This window comes from Eutrigla gurnardus (assembly GCF_963514095.1).
Source record: "Eutrigla gurnardus genome assembly, chromosome: 4".
Lineage (NCBI taxonomy): Eukaryota > Metazoa > Chordata > Actinopteri > Perciformes > Triglidae > Eutrigla > Eutrigla gurnardus.
This window is the reverse complement of record NC_139918.1, coordinates 17,652,100-17,676,737: the sequence shown is the minus strand read 5'-3', so window position 1 is coordinate 17,676,737 and position 24,638 is coordinate 17,652,100. Positions and strand designations below refer to the sequence as shown.

The 24,638-nt window shown below is 41.6% G+C and overlaps 3 protein-coding genes across 3 annotated transcripts; 1 reads left to right on the top strand and 2 right to left on the bottom strand.

The window, feature by feature from the left end:
• Positions 1-955: 955 nt before the first annotated feature.
• Positions 956-9,123, bottom strand: LOC311012549 (mitochondrial import inner membrane translocase subunit TIM44-like). Its single transcript, XM_084008034.1, has 13 exons — positions 9,033-9,123; positions 7,050-7,154; positions 6,685-6,849; positions 6,445-6,525; positions 6,089-6,238; positions 5,360-5,493; positions 5,109-5,194; positions 4,786-4,878; positions 4,477-4,601; positions 3,890-3,940; positions 3,589-3,678; positions 3,254-3,364; positions 956-2,951 (listed from the first exon to the last, which is right to left on the bottom strand). Exons 1-13 carry the CDS (start codon positions 9,060-9,062, stop codon positions 2,832-2,834), a joined length of 1,341 nt encoding a protein of 446 aa, XP_083864160.1. The 5' UTR covers positions 9,063-9,123; the 3' UTR covers positions 956-2,831.
• Positions 9,124-10,365: 1,242 nt separating this feature from the next.
• LOC311012560 (ras-related protein Rab-11B) lies at positions 10,366-14,494 on the top strand. Its single transcript, XM_084008048.1, has 5 exons — positions 10,366-10,557; positions 12,190-12,385; positions 12,954-13,147; positions 13,376-13,456; positions 13,794-14,494. The coding sequence occupies exons 1-5, from the start codon at positions 10,518-10,520 to the stop codon at positions 13,937-13,939; spliced, it is 657 nt and encodes a 218-aa protein (XP_083864174.1). The 5' UTR covers positions 10,366-10,517; the 3' UTR covers positions 13,940-14,494.
• Positions 14,495-15,368: 874 nt separating this feature from the next.
• On the bottom strand, positions 15,369-19,703 carry LOC311012558 (E3 ubiquitin-protein ligase MARCHF2-like). Its single transcript, XM_084008046.1, has 5 exons — positions 19,411-19,703; positions 18,263-18,574; positions 17,978-18,173; positions 17,478-17,687; positions 15,369-16,770 (listed from the first exon to the last, which is right to left on the bottom strand). The coding sequence occupies exons 2-5, from the start codon at positions 18,445-18,447 to the stop codon at positions 16,615-16,617; spliced, it is 747 nt and encodes a 248-aa protein (XP_083864172.1). The 5' UTR covers positions 18,448-18,574; positions 19,411-19,703; the 3' UTR covers positions 15,369-16,614.
• Between the last annotated feature and the right edge of the window lie 4,935 nt (positions 19,704-24,638).

The window sequence follows — 24,638 nt, the reverse complement described above, 5'->3', positions numbered from 1 at the left end:
ATGATGCTAGATGAAAGCTGAGACCTCAAAAAACAATGATTCATTGTCTGACCAAAATTTTGTATACCATATTTCATGGCAATTTGGCCGATACCGAATACTAACATGCTGTTTAGGACCAGGCTATCCCAGCAACATTAGCAAAAGTTAGCATTAGATATCATTTGCATATTTAATGAAAGCATACAAAACAGAATTTCTGAAAACCTGTTAATGAAAATTCTCATATTCCAATATCTCTACTTCAGTAGCACTTACATTCACCAAACCTTCCAGTGTAATTCCTGTCTTTATTCTAAAGCTGGTTGTTCATATATCATTCATAGCCTGATTCATAGAACATTTGATTATCATAAAAGAAAATTGGATATATGGAGTGATATCCAAAAGTCTTTAGTAAAACCCTTTGACTAAGAAAGTGAAACAATAATTTTTAACCTGGCTTTATCCATTGTTAAGATTCCTGTTCTGGAAATGTATGTAAATAACCAAATATTTCATAAAATAATACTATAATATAAATATACATTTTCAGGACACTTGTAATACAAAATAAAATTGTCTTAGTATAAGTAATAAACTGGGGAACTTTCATGGTGATATCTATTTTTTTATTATTATTTTTTTACCCTATTCACCTGGGTATCTCCCCTTAACGAGTCCTCACAAATTATGTGTTTTATAATTGAACACATGGCCCTAATTAGTGGGTTTTATTTTTCACAGGAATGATAAAAATCATGGACCCACACCAGTAATGTTAGTTGAGCACGGTGTGACTGAATGAATAGTAATAATAATAATAACAGACACATACTTTGGCCATGAATGACTACTGTTCTGCAAACAAAACGTGCTCACATTATCTTAGTATAATCTCATCAGGAGCTCAATTCTCTTCACAATCAGACATTTCTGTAGATTCATGAATAATCGAGTTAAGAGACGTCCAGTTAAATCGTAATGTGTTCAATCTTCAGTGACATGCGAGTAGTGACCCATGTGGTCACACAGAAAAATGTCAGAAATAATCAACATAACAGGTACAGTAATGTGTGTATCCCTTCAAGTTTTCATCCTCAGCAACAGTGAACCAAACTTGAGTAAAACTAAGGCTGAAAAATGTAGAACATGAGATGGCAAATGATCCTCAAACAATAAAGCTGCCATGATCACATATTTGAATGTGGCCCAGCCAGTACTCGATATTTAATATATTTACAGAGTCGAGAGCTTATATTAATATGTAGATACAACACAGTTCTTCTTATAGAGGGTGAGTATACAGTGACTTGGAGTCCAATGCAGTGCAACTTGAGAAAACACATGCTGCCTTTCAAAAACAAACACAAGGATGTTTTATCCAGTTGCTTGTGGTTTCTCTGGTGACTTGGGAAATCTGAGCTTGTTACACATGACGGCATGGACATGACTACACAGGTCGTTACATCCTATGGAATATGGTTCAGACCTTGTCTTACTTGTTGTTATATTCAAGTTTTGATAAGTTTCTGATGTGAAAGCCAGCAGGAACAAAGTGTAAACAACCACAGCTGCTAAAATGCTAGAATTCAAGAAGAATGCATCTCTTTTAATGGTCCATAGTCATTTGGTCAACCATGTTTCCCCCTAACAACACTGTAGACTGTTTCTCTGGTTGATTTAACCTTTTACAGAGTTTAAGGTATTGTTTGTTAGGGGGTCATTAAAGGGCCTTCCAGACAGTGGACGTGCAGTTCTGTTCATGTTACATTGTAAATGTAATAAATATAAGACACTTAAGCCTTAAGGTTATACCCCAGCCATTTAGTATCGCAGCTGCATACAGTTTATTAAAGAATCTGCTATCGAAGCAGCAGAGGTTTAGATATCTTGATTTTTATTCCATAGTGTTGGCCAAACTACTGGATTCTGTTTCCCATAATGCAACTTAATGGCATCTTTCATTCGACTCTTCCTGTCTGGTAAATGCTCCTTTTAAACTCCACGTCCCAAGTTGTAAAACAGGGTTTATGTTTAAAAATGCCTCAAGTAGTAACTCTGATGACATCATCAGGGCGATATTATCAGATTTAGAAAGCCCCCTCTGGAGCCATGTGACATTACACAACTGGATTCACAGGCTTGTGACGAGTAAATTGATCTTCATGTGTAAAATTGTTGGAATACCCCTTTAAGTTCAAGCATGTTCACCTAGATGAACAAGGTCTCTCATGCCGTCCCACTCAGCTCTGTTGGTTGCTGCAAAAAGCTCCGTGCCAATTGTAATTCCTTGTTTACATTATTTGACAAATACAGTGTTGACATTAAACCTAGTTTTGGGCTTCAGATGTCCCTCTTGAGACCAGCGGGCAAAGTCAAAGGTACCATGTCTGTTTTCTTCCACCGATCTTCTTTGATCTCGCCACCAGCCTGGTATGGACGGACTGCACCACTGGATGAAACAGCAATGGGAATGGCAAAGACTCCTCTTAAGCCAGTTGGTGAAAAAGTTACATTCAAAAATGAATGTAAATGTTCTGTATCTGGAAACAAAAACACTGCGCTCTCTTCACGAACTCTTTGACCATGTATCTTCGCACCGCAGAGTGGATGTATATATACATGTGCACATTAATCCTCTGGAAAGCAAGTGGAAATATGAGCGTCTGCAAATACATCATCTGGCGTGACACAAGCCCATGGGTGCCCTCTTCTCTCAGATGTTAATGTGTGTATGTGTGAGTCAGTAGGTGCTCCAGGCACATCCTTGTGTCTTCTGCTCTGCTTCACAGTCTGCGTGTCTTATGCCTGCCTTTTCACCTACGCTCCTCCTCCTCCTCCTCCTCCTCCTAGAGGACCTGCTCGGTACTGGAGGCGGAGATGTCCAGGAGCCTCCAGGCTGCGTTGGGGTTCAGCTCCTCCTGGTCACGACACAACGCCCAAACATACATCATCCTCATCACCTTCTCCTGTTGAAGGAGGAGTAGAGGGTGAGTACAGGAGAGACAGTATGGAGGAGGCTTTTATGTTAACATTCACATAAGAAATGTATCACTATGGGCAGTTCAAATCCTACTGTAGGGGAAGTAAAACAAACCAGAGTGCTATTGCTACATCAAACCTGTGAAATTCAAAGTAATAAAGATGGATGTGAAAGGGACACAGGTAATGGAGTGCTGATCTAATTTCACTAATTTGAGTTGTTTACTTCCTTAAAATGACTGATTATATCAGATTTGCCATGATTATAAGTAATTATGGGTTCACTGACCGGATCTCCTTCCACAATGTCTCCTTTGGGGCTGCGGATCACCATGACGACCTGCGCCTGGAAGGTGATGATCAGCACTGGGCCCTGGTCCATCATCTTACCCATCGCGAGCTACAACACAGGAACAGACAGTTAAATGAGAACACACGTAACAAGGGTTATTGCCACTTTTTGCAGCTCCTGGATTTCTTAAACGGAATGAAAACAACAAGTGACGTCTGCTAGTGTTAAAAAGCTTAATAGAGGGATTGGAATATATTTATGGATATTATTCTATGTGAGAACACAGTAAAGTATGATGTAATGTGTGTGATGGCTGGTGTTCCAACACTTACATCTATGTTATCAATGTCGAGGATTTTGGACTGGAAGAGCAGCCCCAGTGCTCTGGCCTGCTGTATGGGGTGAGCCAGCTGACTGTACGTCTGAGGACAGGTAAATTAAAAACACATCAGACATGAAAACGAAGCTTCACAGAGAGAGATGAGGAAAAGTGCCAAAATAAATATATAACAATATAACGAGATGCTGCTGGGCCTGACGTCAGACTTCAGAAATTCAAAAAACATTTTCCTTCTGTGCTGCATTTCTTTATAGATTGCATACAAAATGTAGAGGCAGCATCCAATGACTTACAGCTTCATAGCACCAGTCCTTTAATACATCCAGCTCGCCACGGATCATAGCCTGCAGAAAGAACAGCAACTCTGTTACAACAATGAGAGTGACATCAGAAGGGTATTTCACAAAGTGAGCTGAACCACTAAACCAAACTTATTTTGTTAAATCACGCCTATTTCCACTTGTAGTCTTAATGACAGATTTACAAATTCAGTGTGATGACATGACTATAGAACACTTTCAGACTCATGTGGGAACTGACTTCCAGGCATAGTTCATTCAAACTATATGTATATCCTTTGTCATTATTATATGCTTGTTACTGCATCATCAGCTAAGTGACCTTGAAGACACAAAACATTGTTTTGTTTTGAGATTTGAGAAATAATTGATTAGAATTAGATTAGAATTGGTTTTAAAATGCGACACAAATACATTTTCTTGATGTGATGGAAGCTGCAGTAAAATATCACTTTTAATGAAGCTAAGTCTTTTCCTAGCCTCTTTATTAAAATACCCTCGGTTATTGAGCAAAGAGAGGAGTGTGAATGAATCAGTTAGAGTCTAGGGCAAACTGAGAGACAGCAGAAGAGTCTATTTACCTCCAGTATGTTTGGGATGATGTCCTTCTCACACTGTTTAAGGAAAGAGTCTTTATCAAAGTTAGGGTCTGCCTTCACGATCTCCGTCAGCACCTCGGACATTTCTGTCTTTGAGAAAAGACTGCCTGGAAAACAAACAACAAAATCAACAGCAGCAATAGCAAACAGATCAGGCGGTTCAATCTGAAAGTATCTTAACATATTGTTAGAGTGACGGGAGATTTCAGGGTATACTGTATGTAGATCGTATAAGAGATTACAACAATGAATGCTTACTGCAAAATGAAATCCACTATTGTGGAGCCTTACCTAGGAAGCCAGTGACCCTGTCAGTCACAGCTCTGGATGCTCTGACGACGGCATTGTCACTTTCATCATATTTCATCTTCATATCAAAGAATCCTGTGGAAAGCAAAAAAGGGAATACTGGGGTGAGCATAACGCTTGTCAGGGCTCTATGGTCTAGATAAACAGCTGATGCCTGAATTGGATTTGTCCATAATGTAGTCTAATGTAAAGAATATGGTGCCACCTGCTGTCTTTAGTGGAAATGACATGGATACTGAAGGTGATTTATTATATAACACTAATTCTACAGGATCTGAGATAATAAATCCAGAGGATTTCCTTACTGTTAAAAACGACATTATTGTCCTTGAATTCCTTCCACTGCTGGTACCACTTTGAATCCTTGTGGAGAACAACGCCCATAGCCTCTCTGCATCCAAAAATACAAGAGAAATCACTCCCATCATTAGAGACGGTTACAACAAGTGTGGTTATGCATTAATGGGGATCAAAGATACACTGTCAAGATGGAGGTGTATTGTTCCAGAAGAGGGGGTGAGAGGGGAAACAGGTTTAAGTTACAACAGTGGCTCACTCATTGGCCTCGAACACTCTGGAGTCGTCGTCGGCTCCTTTGGAGGAGAAATCGCTTCTCTTCCTTAGCTGCGGGGGAGCTCTGTAAGGGCCGGCATCCCCAACTTCTATCTCCTTCTTCATGGTCTCCACACCCTACAGAGAGCACACGTAGTTGTATTATAACTTGGACGTGACACGTCTTTAACGCTATAACAAACTGCTCAACACAGGACTTTAAGTTACACCTCATGCACCAAATAACTGCAGTTTATCTCTTGTGTGGTAGCTAAATTAAAAAAGTAAGCTTCACCTGAATGCTTTGGTGGTGTGACAACTGTGGACTATTTGACAATGCTAATTGGTCAACTGTAGTTGGCAAGCCAGAACTACAAGACCCTCCGATAGCCACTGTTTGAGATCACTGACGTTTTCAGGAAATTATGTTTCTCTGTAAATATCTACAGTAAACATGCTACGTCATTTGCAATTAGGAGTAAGTAGAGTACACTTAAGCGTATGCTCAAAAAGGCATAAGACCGATTCTTATGAGCGATGAGCAAAGAGCACTGGTGGATCTATGCAAACGCCAACTGTATCTACAAATCATAAATAATGCCTCAAAATCACAGCAATTATCAAACCCTGAATTTTTGGTAGTTAGCTGGAATGAAGATGATGCTCCTCCAGAATTATGTAATCTGAGGGTGAGACCTTGGAGACGTATGGATATTTTGTTCTTTCTTCTGACCTGGGAAATGGCCCTGAATGCACCGGTTCTGCCCAGTTTTTCTCCTCCTTTGGAGACCGACTCAGCAGAGTGCATGGCTGTCTTGGCAGCCTCCTCCACGCTTTCCTTGATCTTCTTCCCAATATCAGTACGACTCACTTCCTCTAAACCCTGTGGCCAGATGGCAATAGAAGCACATACACAAACACATGAAGACGGATGCCATTAGTCGGTCACTAGTTTAATATACTAGATGTCATTTTTGCAACCAAAACAATAAGACTTAACTTTATTTTCCCCATTGGGGCCATTTATTTTTGACACCCATGGTGTAGAAGTATGACTGTATTCTACCAGAGGAAGTGGTGATACCTTACCTCTTTGACGGTCTCTGACAGGGAGCCAAACGTCTTCTTAAACACCTCTGAAGTTTTCACCGTCTCAGACTCTATAGATTTCTTTTGAAGTAAATAAAAAAAAATTACAAAAATAAAAGAATTATGTAAAACAAAGCCTGGTCAATGCAGATACATTTTTAAAAATAATAATCATCATTATTCAAAGAGAGATTTCCTAATACAAAATCACCACGGCTGCAAACCAAATGATGTCCTTACATATTTCCTGCGGGCTTGTTGGAGAGCATCAGACTCCTCAAGCCGCTTGGCCTCGTCTCTGAACTTCTTTATGTTGTCTTTCATCTCCTGATTCTTACTGAATTCCTGACGCAGATTATCCACAAACTCTCCAAAGAAACTTCTACGTCCCGAGGCATATCGCACCTAAAACAGGTGATAAACAGAAAATAGGACTTTAGTTGGACAGGACACCGGGAAGTGCTTTTTTCTGTGACATTGAAAGAAAGAATAAACCAGAGTCCATGTACTATTTAGTATGATAGAAGACAACTGATTGTTTTCTTTGATGTAATCAACAAGAAGTGTGTGTCATTTAAAGGTCAACGGGAGCTGTGAATGTGTACCTGCACAGTTGCAGCTGGGCTCCTGTTTGTCGTAAAGGCATCTCCTCTCCACACTGAAGACACACTAGGCCGGAAGCAGAGGGCCAAGGCACGTCTGCCAACCAGCTGCAATGGAGAGAAAGCCACGGTTAGTAAAAACTCTCAACTCTGCCAATACTGCAGTGGATGGAGCATAATTGACAAGTGGTTAATGGGATACTAAGGAGTCATGCCCCCACAGTAATTAGCAAGGATATAAAATAGGAAAATGGTGGGAAAACAGGAGACATTTTGTTGTGATGCTGCTTGTAAGAATCACATTTACTAAATGTTTTATCCGTTTGCAGGGTGGTCATTTGCATCAAGGTGTATTGGCTAAATTCAGGCTATATTTAAAGACCCCTGGACACCTTCACCGAGCTACATGAAACAGTTGTTTCAAAAGATAGTCTATTAAAAGAAAAAAAAATTAGGTATGTCTGTACAGTACGGTCGACCACAAGCCTCTAGAACAGCGGTGTCCTTTCAAATCCCCTCTCAATCCAAAAAGCAATTCAAAAAGGAGCCCAGCTCATAAGTTTTATACATGGCACAGAGCTCAAAGAGGCTTACACATGTTGTATATGTATTTGTATCAGCATTGGCAGTGGGTATGCTATTGTATTATATCATTGTTGAAAGTCTTCCATGTCTCCATACCCCCAGTGAGCTATGGGAGGAGTCACAGTCAACTAGACACAGGTGAACTCAATCTGACCTGAATTAGTGCTCTTATAACTAGGAGGAAACAACATTGCTCTGTTTCCACCAAACCCGACCAGTGTTCTCGTATGCTTGTTGAGTGCGTCCAAAAGTGAGTTATTATTTAAGGTTTACCAATGTTTTGATAAAGTCATGTGTCTATTTAGTTCCATTTATGATGAATTCCAGCGTTCAACTGATGTATTGTTTGCATTTTAATTTGATCTAACTTTGTTCAGGGCCAACAGACTTGCATAATTAACATGCTTAAGATGAGTAAATGCATGGGACTGCAAACCTGAAGTGTAATTTATACAGACCTGCCACTTGAGGAAGTTAAATTCAAGCCAAAATAAAGTCCCTATTTGATGGAATCTGCTGGCTCGCTGTCTCAAATTCGGGTGCCTAGTTTCCAAGACCCTAGACTCCAGCCCTCGCCAATGAGGTTAAAAAACAATTATAATGGAGTCCGGTCAAGACTGGCCCTATAACTGTAATTATGTGTACAAGTGTTGCACCGTGTTCTCTGGCCCAAATTGGAGTGGACATATACTGTCACTGGTAATGTTTTGTTTAAACACATGCTATTTTGATTAGTGTTAGCTTTCTGTAAAGAAACAGCACCTAACCTGTAGGTTAGAGCAGCCAAAACCTGGTCTAACCTCCGTTAGGTAGATGGGTTTTTGTCTGGTCCTCTAGTATCACTGGTTTAGGTTCACTGAACTCGCACAATAAATTATAGGCCACCATGTTTAAACCCATTTGCACTGACCTGATAGGTGAAATTCAACCAGGTCACAGAATATTATGAGTCACAGAATTGTGTGCAACACCTTAGTTACTTAAACAGAGAGAGTGTACTACCACTATGAATCCCGTCATGCCTGTTTTATAACTGAAACTACGTGTCAATACCCGGCTACGTGTATTTCGCGTCTCAACTGCTCACTTTTTAACCAAACGTTGCCAATCTCGAGCCCCAACACGTAAATCAATCCGCCAACAAATCTAAAACAAGACGTTCATTTTGAACGTTGCTAGGTGAGGGAGAACATTAAGATCCCTGCTGTCCGCCTGATGCAACAAGGCCTTTTCTGCCGGACAGCTCGCTCTGCTGCTGCATTAAAAACACACTTCGGCGTCCCCTCCACGTCACTGGACGTGCGAAGCCTAAACCACAAGTACTTGAAAGTTTACTCCTTTCACCAAATTATCTGCTGGACACTCTGGAACTTCAATGAAGGACATGAATGGTTGACTAACCTCGTAACACCGACACACGGAGGCTGCCATCTTGATCTTGAAATGAGCGGAGCCGCACGTGCGTCTGTGCTGCAGCAGCTGACCCTACGCTTAGCCAATAGGAGTGGAGTTTATGGGCTGAGGGCGGGTCCAACTGTCAGCACGATTTTAAAGGGAAAATCCACCCTAAAAAGAAAATGTGTCGTGCTGGGATTATGATAAAATAACATCCGCAAACTCAACCATCTCCCCACCACTAGTGACCGACTCAATGGGCTCTAGTCATTTTTAAATGGGATTATTGATCAGATATTTATCCGACAATGCGGATTGGAGTGGAGATATCTTTCTATCTTTAATAGTCCTAGTCAAAAATAAGATGTCAGATACCCACAATTACATTTTACCCGTTGACAAATTCAATATAGGCTACAGTAGATATCCACATCATTCTTCAGAGTAAAAATGACTTAACTTGTGCCATCGATGGTGCTTTCAATTTCAGAGATCCACACGTTTTAGATCATGAATGAACATTCTCATTGTCTGCAATAAAATTTTATAGGGAAAAATGTATCAACAATCCATTCTGAATTGGCCATTTTGCCATGCAGATTTGTGGATATCTGCAATCTCATTGTTTATAGTCTATTATATATATTTCGTAGATATCGTATCTTACTTATAATAGCGTATAATAGCTTACTTCCTAGGCAATGTTGATAGCCTTAATAACTTTTTTACTAGTCACGGTGTGTTTTAGATAAATAACTCAAATGTTTTTTGATATCTGAAATTAAAATGTTGACTAGTACCACTTGGACATAGACACCTGAAGTGGCGAGCCTTTCCTAGTAAGAATTATATTGCAAATATCCAGAATATTCGTTCTGGATTATTGAAATTGTAGATATTTTAAATTAAAAGCCCAATAAACATCAATGGCAAAAGTTATGTCATTTTATAAGCATGTTGTTGTGAATATCAAAAATGACAATTGTGGACCAGAGGGACTGGAGGTCTGACATCTTCATTTTGAACAGTAAGAATTTAATTACGGATATCTGTCAATTTCTTGTGTAATAGCCTACACAATATGTTCACGTGACATTTTCATTTATCTAATTGATCTCGACAATATGATTAAAACAATCCAGAAGGTCGAGACTACAGTTGATTGTATATGAAATAACATTTTTTATTGTGGATGTTCTTTCAATAACTTTTCACACACGGCGCGCGTCTCCAGCTGGACGGAATCCGCTGGCATGTCGGTAAACAGCGACCCCGTGAGGAAGGCATCTGAACTGCAGCGACTCCTCCCCTCCCGCTGCAGAGTTTGGGAGCTCTCCCTTTCTGCGGCCAGCTCGCCTTGACAGCCAACACTGGCGCAGAGTCTCAGCGCAAACCTTTACCACATTTCTTTCTGGCGTATAACCACATATCCTACCTCTGCCTTTCACACACCCTCTTCCGGAGACAAGCTTTGGAGCGGCCTCGTCTAGAATGGGGAACCGAGACGATGAATACGATTTCTTGTTCAAAGGTAAAAAAAAAAAAAAAAAAAAAGAGAGAGAGAGATGACTGCATTCCCCCTTTTTTTAAACAGGCTTACACCGACAGAGCTAAATACCTCTACATCTTTTATCGTGTCGTGTTGTGCGTTTTCTAAAGAAACAGACTGTTGTTTTTCAGTGATGGTCGGTTGGTGTTGTTACAACATAATGCTGTCATTGTAACAGTGCAGCGCCTGCAGCTTTATTTATAGGTATGGGATGCAACACCCAATCCGTGCCCAGTCTTTGTATTAAACTTTCATCAAGGCGCAGAGCCGGATTGGTGGTTTGAACGAACACTGAATGACATCCCGTTTTTATTCCACCTCATGAGGCCCATTAGCTTTTTATACCCTGATCGATCAGCTTCACCCTCACGTGAGGATCGTTGCGTTCTGACGCTGAGAACGCGTCTAACTTTGTGTTATTGTGACTGTCATCAGAGGGCCTGGCTGCTCGGATCACATTGAAGCGGGTGCCGGACTCGGCTCCCTGTTTCTTCTCTTGGGGGCTCCGTTGGATCCAGAATGACTTCCTTTGATCGTGGTATCGGCTCCCGTGGCACATTAACATCCTGGGCCTGTAGAAGCGAAAGGGTCATTTAGATACAACAAAGTATCCTCTGTGGGATGAATGGGGCATCTGCCGGAGGCGAGGACTATCTCTCCCCCCCCCTCTCTCTGCCTCTCTCTCTGCCCGAGCCATCGTCTGTGGACCCGGCCGAAACAGGAAGGGCAAGGCGGCCTGAAACTGTCGATTCAGGGTTTGATGAAGCCTGTTATCAGCTTCCTGCAGCCCGGAACAAAGTTTGGCTCTTATTTCCTTTTTGGTGGAGGGAGAAAACAAAAAGAAAAAAAAAGGCCCCACCTCACTGCTGTGCTGCAGAACAGAAGCCCAGCTCGACCTAGGTCTATGAGCCGGATCAATCACCCTCCTCTGACAACACAGCTTGAGCCAACGTGTAAACAAGAGGGCCCCGATAATAATCAATGGACAGTTTTGTGTTGATGCTAAACTGTGGTTTTAGTTCAGCTGCTTCTCCACGGCGACGGTGAGATGTGTGTTTTAGGATCCCTTTGGTTGTTTTTGTAGAGATGGCTATGGAATCTGAAAGACTGTTGGAAATGAGAGTTGATGCACAAAATTATTTGGCTTGAAGATTTCAGCAATCCCTGAATACCGGTACCCTCGGGTTGTTTTGGCCAAACTCTTCATTTGAAAGCTCAAGCTGTGAAGTCTGTATTAAAGATGCAGGCTGAACAGCAAAACCCTCATTTATTCAGTTGGGCTCATTCTGCTTCTTCAAAAACCCCGAGTTTAATTCCAAAGACTGCTGTCATGAAGTTTAAATGGGAGGAACAACAAGGCAGATTCTCAAGCACTATTGAGTTCTAACATAATGGTTCTGTATTGACTCAAGCTTCGTATTTTGTAATGTTACATTTCTGCTTTCCAGTAGACATCTTTGTTTTTCATATCCCATAAATCACACAAACACGGAGCCCCTGGGTTCTGTTGAAACCAGAGTTTAAGAGCCGCACTGCTTTTATGCAATATCAGCTTTTCTTTGATCTAGCATCTACTTCTCAGGATACTAACGCACACCTTCTCCTCCTCCGCAGTCGTGTTAATTGGGGACTCGGGCGTTGGGAAGAGCAACCTGCTCTCTCGATTCACACGGAACGAGTTCAACCTGGAGAGCAAAAGCACCATCGGGGTGGAGTTCGCCACACGCAGCATTCAGGTGGACGGCAAGACGATAAAGGCTCAGATCTGGGACACAGCGGGACAGGAGCGCTACAGAGCCATCACCTCGGCGTGAGTCCATGTCTGAGTGCCGCAGACGGTTCAGCCTCAGTGAGGGGAAATATGTCAGTCGTGCAGTCACAAGTGACACAATGTCTGTCAGACTGTCACCTTAAAGAGGATTTATTTGGGAAATGGTTTAGGGGCTAGTTTGGGGACTGCTCAACAAGACTTCAGCTCGTGGGTTTAATCTGGAAATGGACACAACCCAGACTTAGTGCCCCAGATGCATACAAATGCATGTGATGAATGTCAAACATGGTAAATGTGTATTCAGTTAGTGTATGTAGGTTTCACGGACCAACATTTATATCTCACATGACCCATTTAAAAAACCTCAAAGTAGAATGAGTCAAGTGAAGGTCTCATTACAGCTTTAACATGTATTATGTAAAATGAAACCCAACCATGTTTAGTAAAGTGCACAGAATACAGGTTGTATTTACTACTGTATATTCTGGGATTAGTCGGTGTACAAGCAACAGGAAGATTTAGCAGAGCACCTTTTAGAATGATGTTAAAGACTGAAGCAGACCTGCAGAAACGTGTCTCTCCTGTTGTCTTGTGGTCCCGTTTATAGATACTACAGAGGAGCAGTGGGGGCGCTCTTAGTGTACGACATAGCCAAACACCTGACCTATGAGAATGTGGAGCGCTGGCTGAAGGAGCTGAGAGACCACGCCGACAACAACATCGTCATCATGCTGGTCGGCAACAAGAGCGACCTGCGCCACCTCCGGGCCGTGCCCACGGATGAGGCCCGGGCCTTCGCAGGTACGTGATCCCCCGAAAAAGTCCCAGTAAAGGCTTAACATCGGAGCCTAATCTGTTATAATCGTTGTTTGATCTCCTTTCCAGTAGATTATAGTGAGAGATCATAGAAACCTTAACTGTATTGTTTATTTTTCTAAAGGTAGCAAGAAAGGGATATGTATAAAATGGAACAATACTTGGCTCTGATTTCTGATATTGCTGTTGAATGAATGTTTTCTTTCTCCTCAGAGAAGAACAATCTGTCATTCATAGAAACTTCAGCCTTGGACTCAACAAACGTTGAAGAAGCCTTCAAGAACATCCTTACAGGTATGCTTGTGAACCAGCATCAGAGCTGCACCGTTCTTGAACAATGACAAGTGGAAGCACTTAACGTCTAAAGCCCAAATCATTCTCAGACCTCGGTCTGGTAACTTACTATTAAAACGTGTTCAGGCAGTAAACAGAGTTAAAGTCTTTATGAAAAGTGACTGATATTATCACAAATGATTTACAACTTCCTCTTACTGCGGTAAGTCTTTTGATCGGTATTGTGCAAAATCTTAACTGAAGAATCACCTTGAAACATCACCATAAAAGACAATAATATATATATATATATATATTTATATGGATATGGGTTTCTGTTCATTCTTTCCAAAAACAGAAATCTACCGCATCGTCTCGCAGAAACAGATTGCCGAGCGGTCTGCCCACGACGAGTCCCCGGGAAACAACGTGGTGGACATCAGCGTGCCGCCCACCACGGATGGCCAGAGGGGGGGCAAACTGCAGTGCTGTCAGAACCTGTAGCCAATGGCAACCGTCCCTCCTCACCTGGGTCGATTATTAATTGAAATCCACAGTGTTGGTGTGCTTCTATCCGCCTGGGGTGCAATTTTGTCCAAATCTGCACTTTTTAGATCAGCGGAGTCGGTTCTGTTGTGCTACAAACGATCAATTCCAGAAAGAAGTGTTTGAATTGATTTCAAATGGTAATCTGACCCAGGTTCAATCTGCTACATCCCAGTGCAGAAACAGGACTGGTGGTACCGCTTATGTAGCTGCAGTTACCCATGATAGTGTAGCGGAATAGCCTTGCCTGAGACCCTGTAAAGCCTAGCCTTCTCCCTGGTAGATGTTGGGGGGACCTGGGTTTAAATCCTTTGTGTTTCAGTCGTACCAGCAGTCCTGTTTTTGGGCTTTCCTCTTCCTCGTTCAGTCATCTCAAAAGTGTGGTTGTGACGCTGCTGATGCTTCTTTCATTTTGTGTAAAAATATATACTTTTTTTTTTCTCTTTTGATTTTGATAGCTTGTCCGCTCACATACATTATATTAATGCCATGAAAATAAATTTTACAATATTACGTTGCGTCCTCTCCTCCTTTAGCGACACATACACAAAATGACCCTCTACCTGTACGGTGACCCGGGACCACCTTGTATCACCAGCTGTAACGATACATGGATCCATCTGTTGATTCAGTGGTCCGATATCCGTGATGCAAAAACATTGACGCATCATCTTAATGATGCGCCTTTATTTTGAAATTCCCATGGCACATCTGTGTCACCGTTTCCGTGCGTGTGCACCCCCTTCCCACGGCTCGGTAATACAAATGTCAAATCATTTGATGTGACTGAATGTTTAATGGGGGTTGTGATATCGTCTCATATCGATCACAGGCCCCTGAATTGAATGAAATCATAACAGTATTGCGGCAGACTTTGTGATATGAGCAAATATTGCATAGTTGTCAAAATATATTGCATCATGATTAAACTTGTGATTTACACCCTGAGCAAACTGATGTATTGGTTTTTTATATTATGACATTGATTATATAGTTTCAGGACAAGATGGAGCTGGTTTAATCTATTTTAGACATATTACACATACATATACAAATTTGTATTGTTTGGGACATTGAAGAGAATTATTGTAAGTTGTTGCAAGCTGAACATGATGGGAACCTGCAATATAAAACCCATTTTATTATGTTTTATGCCATATCTTGATCAAAAAAAGCTATTGGAAAGTCAGTGTAGTGGAATTTCCCTCTGAAATGTAATGTGGTATAAATTGAAGTACTCAAGTAAACCTGAAATTGTACTTTTGGTGAGTGACATTCAGTGGGAAAACAATTCTTCCCCAGTGATTCTACATTTATAGATATATTTCCAAAGAGAACATGAAGCTCATTCCAGGCTGAAGTAGCAGACACAGACGAGTCAAAATGATTTAGTCCAGGAGTCCTTTGTGTTTTATTGCACAATAACCCAACTTTCTGGGGGATGCAGCAGGAAGACTACAATAACACAAAATACTTTGTATAGCATATGCTGCATACATTGATTGACATCTCAAAACACGTTTCTCTTTTGCACCTTTTTAACCCGAGCACCAGCCTGCTTCTGGTACGTCTTGTGTTCATGTAGCACAAAAGTCTGTAGCCTCACCTTCCAGAACACTGCGTCTCTCCTCTATTTGAAATTGCATCTCTTGTGACGTCGGACATTGATGACTACTGTTCGTTGCTAGGCGGCCCGATTAATGAATGGTGCATTTACAAGTGGAGCGGGGCCGTTTTGCTGATGCACCTTTTGTGACGATAGTAGAAACATGATCTAATTAGAATGTAAACACTTTTCCATACCTTCCAATACTATTTCTTTATACATTACTGCACTGCCGTTTAACGGCTGCAGTCGGTGTCGTCCCACGTACTACAATCTTCACCGACCCTGTGGCAGCTGTGATAAATGTGTGATGCCTTAGCTGTCGTCTAAACGGGTAAATGACTTGATTTTCACCGCTCACACAGCAATGACAAAGCTTTGCCAGGAAGCTTCACAGGGATTCAGATTGTAGACAACAAGGTTGGTATGAGCGACTGTCGCCCTCTACATGTCGAGAAAGAATATTCACAGATAGACTTTGTCAATCGTGTTTTTAGGTTGTTAACCTCTGCCGGGCTATTGGCTGCCCGTTGTTCAAAACCAGCTAAATACATTGTGAAGAGGCATGAGGGACTTATAGGTAGTGAATATGTTTCATATTATACTGTAGTAGCATGCTGAATCAGTTATATCCTGCTACATTAGCTTGTGTCTTAGTATTTCATAAGTTTGTGTCACTGACATACAGTTTGGCTGGTTAGTCCGTCGTCCACGTCTTCAGGTGTTCACATCCCAGCACCGGCTGTCCGCTGACAACTCTGCGTTTCAACATCGACTAGGACTCCGGAATGAGTTCTCCCCAAAACCACCTTTTGTGGTCGGCAAATACTGTAGTAGTTTACATCAAGTGCTTCAATACAAGAAGAAAACGGGAGGAAGAAGAAGTAGCTCTCCCCTCTCAGAATGGTCCTGATGAAGTGCAAAAGTTTATTAACATGATTAATTTTGTTGTCGTTGGGGTTTTTTTTTTTAGCGAGTGCTTCAGTGGGCATTATTTTTAAATATTCCTCTTGCCACCACTCTGCACTCATACGATGGTCTCGTCAGTCATTTTCTTCGTCGACTTGGTCGGCACAGATCGCTGGGTGGTGTGCGCCCCTTTCATGTCGGGCATGAGCAGTCGCACTTTCTGATTGGTCCTCCTCCACTCCGAGTACAACTGACAGTGATACCGAAACGACACCTGAGCAAGAATGGAAGGAAAAGGGTGAGAGGGTGAGACGGGCGGCGACGAGGAAATAAGAGACAGACATCAATAAAACTGACACCCAGATATTTGAGACGGAGTAGTACGTCTGCAGGACGGGAACGATAAGTGGACTGAAGCTGCCACGGATCTCTCACAGTTTGACATTTGCAATGATTCTTTTGCTAGAGATTGAGATGTTAGGTGTCTGTGGAAAGTTTCAGATTCATTCATATCGTTATAAGTAACGATAAGGAAAATAGAGCAAAGGACAGCTTATTCTTACTTTTCTCAATGAGTCATGCATGCATGTTACTGCATGAACTATCTGGCCAATTTTCAGACAAATTATCCAGTTGCACAATCCCCCATGTCTCTCTGTGCTTTGACTTTGCATCGTCTTACTGGGACCAGAAAACAGTCCCAGAATGTATATTTAACAATCAAAAGCAGAACATAGATCTGTTAGATCTGTAGGTGGTGTTGTCTTTGTATTGTGTCTGTGTGGCAGTTCACATTTGTTTTCCAAATCTATGTGGGAAGCCAAGAAAAATGGATAATAGAAGCAGCTTGTGGGTGTTAAGAAACCAGAGAGAAAAAACATGTGTTCTTTGCTTGCACCTCAACAACAGTACAGTGCATAAACTTCCTCAACAGGTTTTTCTCAGTTCCAGGAGGGTAAACAAAGGTAGTGCATTAGTTACCAGTGTCCACAGGATGTAGATGGTGAAGAGGGCGATGGTGAGGGCGATGAGGCCAACAGCCTCCAGTCTGCTCTTCAGTTGCAGGTGGTCCTGGGCTCCCCTCAGACACAGCCAGCCGGAGATAGCTGCCAGGGGCGTGATGAGAAGAAAACAGGCCATGTCGCACAGCAGTGTGCGCTTCTCGCTGCGAGGGCCTGGGTCCTTCAGCCACTGAGTTCCAGCAAAATGAAGAGTTTAGATGGTTCAACTGAACTAAAAAGGTGTGATCATAACTAATATGAACGCATTGATGTGACTGAAAACTAGTCCAATGAATAGAGAGCTCTTATTACAAGGCCAGGCAACAATTTGATCAATATGAGCAAATCATCTCACATCCTGAACATGCTACTTATTAGCACATCGTCTACATGGCTTACATTAATCTGACACTTACAACAAAATACTTAAAATATCAGGACAAGCCCAAAGATGTAGCTTTGCCGTAGAAACCTCCTTACCTGTGTGAGTGGTTGTGGTCGTCGCTCGATGGTGAATTCTGTGTGACAGAGTTCACAGTAGCTGGTGTTGGAGGAGGAGAGCCACTTCTCCAAGCAGCTCTTGTGCACTTTACCCAGCGTACCGGTGCAGTCGCAGGGTGAGAGCAGCGTCTCCCCTCCAGCTCCCTCATGACAAATCCGACACATGCCCACATCACTGTGGAGCAAACAGACAAGACAACAATGTGAGGATTAACCAAACTATAGTGTAGTTACAGTATATTCATTAGGGTCTCCCTCTCTTACCTCTGCAAGCTCACCGCTTTAACAACGGTGGAGAGCGGGCGGCCGTCTTTAGCCGTAACCTTGGCAATGTATTGGGCCTGCGCAGTAGAATCGGACTCCTCCGAATCCTTGGAGGTGTCGGTATCGGCGTTCCCGGAGTAATCACAAAGGGAGCCAGGTAGGTGGCAGCACCCTGACGAAGACATGGCTCAGCTGAGGGTGACGATGACGAAGAAGATAGTGGCGGCAACTTGAAAAGAAGGTCTGATCCAAAACCCAATGTCCTACTCCTGCTGCTCCTCCTCCTCCTCTGTCCACCTACAGAGCAAACGCCTGGTGGATTATGAACAAGAGAGAAAGTTTGGGTGCCTCCAAATGACACAAATACAACATGTCATTCTTACAAACCTCTCATATTCTAAGTCCCGGTGATGCCATGTGTGTGTGAGAGAGAGGGGTAAACTCCTAGTCTGGATTACAAGAAAGCTAGAAAAGAATGCATGCCAGAAGGCATGCCCATGAGAAATGCATTCCATGCATAATCAACAGAGATAAATAACATGTTTCAGTTAATAAGGGAAGTATGGCCTCGAAAGCAAATGCAAAATGCTGCACAATGCTGTGTAAAAACAATACGTTTGACAGCCCCCCCCCCCCCCCAAGCCCCTACAACATGCTCTCCACAATAACATTCACCGACATTAGACAACTTCCTTATTAGAAAAATAATATAAAAATGAGTATTATAATAATAATACATAAGCGTGGGAGCATATTTGTGTGTCTAACGCCCCGGACGACAAAGCCTACGTTAACCAACCAATGCCATTGCGATGTAATGCATTGTTTTTTAATCGAGTAGCTTATTGTCATCACGTCACAAGACAACAACAAAAACAATAAAACCTCGACCTGTCAGGCTGCGAGAGCGCAGTGGTTCTACACTGTCTACTTCTGCTCGGTGATTAGCAGTTTACATTTCACAGCGAATAGCGTTACATGGTCGGTACACAGTCGTTTCTGTACATTCGCAAACAAAGGCAATATTCAGCTCAATACAGGAAAACCACGGTAAGCAGCTGAACGGCTGTCAACCGACGAGCCGATATGTTGCGTTGGCGTATAGAGACGCTGGTAAACAAGGTGGGGGAAAAACAGACGTTACTCACCCGACGGCCTCCCTTTTCTCGCTTGGCCTTGGCCTTGGCCCTGCGTTAACCAGACACAAGCTAGCAGAGCTAACTGGACAGCCCTAGCTACGGATGATGACATTGACATCCAACCCTAGGCCGACGATACGAGGACACGCAGAGGACGACCACACGCGCTCGATCCTCGCCATGGCTCGCGGCGTGTCTCCCCTCGGGCGATTCTGTCCGGAACGTTGACAACAAACGGCCGCTTCTGCCAGGATTAGTACACACGGCTAAAGTGGCTAACGGGCAAGCCTACCTCAGCATCCCTCAGCTGTGCGCTGGTCATGTGACACGGTGCTGCCTTCACTGTCCTTAGTGATGTCGTAATAACGGCGACTTTACACCGTTATCAGGTAACAACGTGGGGAATAGGACGAGAATCGCCCGAGAGAACTATCGCTGATGTTGTATTGTAAGTGTGCATTGAGGGACGTCGGTAAACGTTAAGTAAAAGGAAATTATGCTTGTAATCACTTAATTTGCTCCATGACTTTATTAAAACACCAGATAGCCTAGAACGTACCACCAAACAAAGCAGTCATTAAACAACCCTGCCTCTTCTGTAGGTTTCCTACAATTACTAACGTTTTGATGTCTGTCATTAATGACGAGAATAGCCTACCGCTGTCGATCGTTACAAAAAGCCTTCTGCGTCGAGCCTTGAATCCGGTGCAAACAATAGCCTACCAATAAAGCGTGCAGTCGTGCCTGTTTATATATATTGTTGCTAAAATGTTTAAATATCTTTGCCTGCATTGGATTTTTTTTTCAACAAGGGAACGACCATTAATTTGGTCAAGCGATGTCAAACTACCATTATCCTACATCGAGAAAAATATCTGTAGTGAGGTATGTCAGACTAATTCCGCTAGGTGGCAGTGATGAGTCAAACACGATATTGCAGAGAGGAGTTGTTCCACAGGTGAGGTTCAATGACCTTCAGGGGTGAATGACAGGGGTACCTTTAAAAAAGTGAAGTGTTTTAGCACATCAGCTAAGATGATTGTTTGTTAAGTAATATCCCGAAGTTGCATGGCTTATACTGTGCTGCTGCCATTATGTTATTGTACTGTCCAACCAGAACTGATGATCAGAAAATATACATTTCTCAAGGGTCTCTATGGACTTACAGAGTGAGTTACACTTTGTTGAGTTAAAGGAATTGGAAACATATTTTGATAAGCCACAAAAAGCAAACTAGATGACATTAATGCTTGCATAAACAATCATTTTTAAATGTTCACCAGACCTAGATCTAGAACAACTAATGCAATGCTAAGAAAGATATAGCTCTATACTTCAGCCTATCGTCATGCTTTCATTCATTCTTTTACGTATAAAAACATGTTATTCAAATTGAATTCTGTATTGTGCAGAAACATTCAAGACCACAACTTTGGAAACCTTTCAAATTTACCTCCATGTGAATTCTGAAATGTCCCTTAGTGTGACCTAAAATAGTAACCTCCACAGTTAATGTTTAACTATAAGTTAAACAATATCTATTTTTGCCTTTTCCTCTTTATTCCCTTTGAACCCAAAAACTGATAAAAAAAAAGGGTTCACGTGTTAATTCTGACCTGAGTACACACACACACACACACACACACACACACACACACACACACACACACACACACACACACACACACACACACACACACACACACACACAGAGAGACAGAGAGAGAGAGAGAGAGAGAGAGACAGAGAGAGAGAGAAAGAGAGAGTTTCCTCATTATCGATTCCACTTATGTGTTCGGTCAAACTCCAACAGAAATCACACGACCTCTCTGCATGCGTGATATCATGAGACATGATGTGTTCGTGGACTTTTACATTTACAGACTCAAAACTGCACATCCAACTCATTTAAGTTTTTTAAACTGCTGCTGTTTTTGTGGCTGATAGACAAGGTTTGAAGACTCAGCTTCGGCTTCATTTGTATTGAATGTGTACATGTGTAGTAATTATATATAGCACATTACTCATTTCTTTCTATTGAGCTAGTTCAGGCACAGAAAATGGCATGCTCGATGTCTTTGTCATGCGTGCAGAGTTAAATGTAAATATGAGTATCAAAAGAACAATAAGATCAAATTGCACACAGATGAATTATTAATTCATATTAATTGAATTTGTTTCATGTTCAAATAAATTATATGAGCCAGGAAGTTTTGAACTTGGGGGTGTGAAGATTGTGTGTGCACACATATGACACACATGTAAATGACCTAAATGTAAATATACACAATGCGAACACACATACATATTCCCATAGTTTACTTACAGTACATCAGACAGAAATGGAGAGAGAGTGAGACGGTCACTGAGTGAAACGGAGAGGCAGACAGATAGATATAGACGGGCAGATTGTGTAACTTATTCACAGCGTTTGGCTTTTAATAACACTATAATTAAATCGCTGTGCTTCCATCTCGTGATCCTGTAAACTTGCAGGAGCCCTCATGAGCATCACGGTTCTTCTCATTTTCTGACTCACGCTTGTCCTCGTGAGAACCTTGGCCACTCACACTACAAATGTACACTCAACGCCGAACTGTCCATTTGGGTACGGTCCCATTGAACTCCATCCAGCTATTTAACGCCATTTAATAGTGTTCTGGACATATCGGGATCCCTTAATGTCAATATAATCTTGAGGGAAATACACGCTGTAAATAACTCTGGTAAATCCATTCTAGTCCTTTTTTGTCTGTCTTACAATACTTGTTGCTGCCCTTTGACTGAGGGCCATTTTTGTGACTGGAGGGTGGTCTTGATCCCAATTTCTCATTGTAGTATAAATAAAAACTGCATGGGAATTTCATGGAATTTCATTCAGGATGTTTCTGCGTATTGCCCCCGCGTTTATCAGAGGGTTTATTTTGATGCTTTGGACTTTTTCACCTCAGACAGTATTGATTTAAAGATACAAACAGTCCCCCAAAAAACAAACAAAAACTCAAAACATGAAGCTGCTTTCCTCGTAAAATTACCTACAGTAGAGATAAATCAACTGGGACCTTTTTTTATGAACGCAACCTGTTTTACAAAAGAATGTGTACGTTTCTTGTTCTTCCTATTTTCTTTTTTTTTCTATGAACATACGAGGACGAAGAGTGAAGATCTGAAATAAACAAAACAAAAAAATTCCATGAAGTAGTGTAATGTTAGATTTGAACAAACTCCTTTAATGGGAGCAATGTTTTTAATTTTTAAAATTAAATATGTTAATGAAATATTAAAATATACAGTATCTTTTTGCAAAAATGTTTTACTGTAAAAGCTTCATTGAACCCATTAATTTCATCATTGGGATGGGTTTGATTGTGTAACTGTACGCTGTACCCTTTCATCACACACGAGATCATGAGACTTTCATAACATCTCTAATGCAGGACACGGCATTATTGGTTTTGACTCTACAAATGTGAAGAGTGCAACCATGCACATGACATGGCCAACATGTCATACTGTGCTCCCAATTACAAAACCGTGTGTACTTGTTCAGCTGCATTATTGAATCACTATCTGGATCTGAGTGCAGTCAGGTGATTGGCTGCTTTCAGAAGAAAAAGAGTCCAGTTTTGATCAAGAGAAAAAAGACAATGAAACTGTATATCACGTGCTGTCAAGGTGCACTTGAACAAGTCACACGATGGCTGAATGCTGATGTGGATCTCCAGCTGTTTTTCCCTGCACCCAATAATAAAAGGCTAAGACCATACTAAGAGCATTTTCTTATTTAAGTAACCTTATGAATACTCTGAAAAAGTAAATGGTCCTAGATCTCAGTGCTGCGTTCGACACCATGAACCATGATATCCTAATATGTAGATTGGAAAACTTAACTGGCATCAAAGGAACTGCATTAAGTCAGTTCAATTTGTGCATGTAAGTGAAACCCGGTGTTCCACAGGGTTCTGTGTTTGGACCAATTATTTTCAACTTGTACATGCTTCCTTTATGCAATATCATTAGAGAAGACTCGATAAACTTTTATTGTTATGCAGATGATACTCAATTATATCTATTGATCAGCTCCAAGCATATTGACAATATAAACACCTGGATGAGCCTGAAATGTCCTGATGTTAGACTCAGATAAGACAGAAGTTACTTGGGCCCAAACTCCGCTGAAAATCCTTGTCTAAAGATATAGCTATTGACGGGATTGTCATTGCCTCAAACACTACTGTAAGCAACCACATTTCTCTACACTGGCTCCCTGTAAAATGCAGACTTTAATTTAAAATCCTTCTCCTCACCCACAAAGCTCGTTATGGTCAGGTGCCATCATATCTTAAAGAGCTCATTAAACCCTACTATCTCTTACTTGTCATACTCTGCAAAAGTAGAGCGGGGTGCCAGAGCTTTCAGCCATAGAGCTCCTCTTCTGTGGAACCATCTTCCAGTTTTCAGTCAGAGGCCAACCGAGTCATCATCCAATCGGTAGATTGCATGCCAAAGTGTCCTTGGGCAAGATACTGAACTCCAAATTGCCCCCGAAGGCTGTGCCCTCAGCGTGTGAAAGTGTGTGAAGAAGTGAGATTAGATTAGCTCCTGATGGCCAGGCGGCTCCTCTGCCATCAGTGTGTGAATGTGTGTGAATTGATGAATGTAGACTGAATATAGCGTAACACTCCATCAGTAGTCAGAAAAGACTAGAAAAGCGCTTTAGAAATGCAGGTCCATTTTCCATTTTCCAATGCTACTACCAACACTGTATGCAAATGCCATCCGCCATAGTTTTTTGTCAAAAGGGAAACTGTAAGAGTCTAGGGAGCTAAACGCTTTGTGTCTTATCACACTAAGGTTATAGAGCTGACTTCCAGCTTTAAGAGTGTTAAGGGTGTGAAGTTGAGAATCCTCTGCTTTTTGTGTGTTCAATATCCATAGTGAAGGGCTATAGGCAATAATGATGAAGCCTTGTCAAGGTGTATGCAATTGTTATCACAATATAATGAAATACTGTGATTTGGTAAATTATTAAAAACATGAATGTTGAAAAGATGTATAGATCAAATAACCAGCTAATCCAGGAAATTGATTGGATTTGCTCATTACATTGATGCCAAAAATCCTTAAATCCATTGGTAAACAAGATTAGACACAATTACTTCATAAACATTTATTGTTATTGTAAGGATAGCAGTTGCTTTTATAACTTTTATTTTTTGTTTTGTAATGTTGGGTGT

Bases quoted from the DNA above. Each gene is read 5' to 3' on its own strand.
- LOC311012549 (XM_084008034.1), bottom strand. From the start codon at position 9,062: ATGGCAGCCTCCGTGTGTCGGTGTTACGAG. The intron at 6,850-7,049 runs GTACACATTCAC...CACCTGTTTTAG, and splicing joins GCCCAGCTGCAACTGTGCAG to GTGCGATATGCCTCGGGACG. The intron at 3,679-3,889 runs GTAAGTCATTGG...ACCTGTCCTCAG, and splicing joins AGGACTGGTGCTATGAAGCT to ACGTACAGTCAGCTGGCTCA.
- LOC311012558 (XM_084008046.1), bottom strand. From the start codon at position 18,447: ATGTCTTCGTCAGGGTGCTGCCACCTACCTGGCTCCCTTTGTGATTAC. The intron at 17,688-17,977 runs GTAAGGAGGTTT...GCTGGAACTCAG, and splicing joins GACCACAACCACTCACACAG to TGGCTGAAGGACCCAGGCCC. The intron at 16,771-17,477 runs GTAACTAATGCA...ATTCTTGCTCAG, and splicing joins TCTACATCCTGTGGACACTG to GTGTCGTTTCGGTATCACTG.
- LOC311012560 (XM_084008048.1), top strand. From the start codon at position 10,518: ATGGGGAACCGAGACGATGAATACGATTTCTTGTTCAAAG. The intron at 10,558-12,189 runs GTAAAAAAAAAA...CCTCCTCCGCAG, and splicing joins ATACGATTTCTTGTTCAAAG to TCGTGTTAATTGGGGACTCG. The intron at 13,457-13,793 runs GTATGCTTGTGA...TTCCAAAAACAG, and splicing joins CTTCAAGAACATCCTTACAG to AAATCTACCGCATCGTCTCG.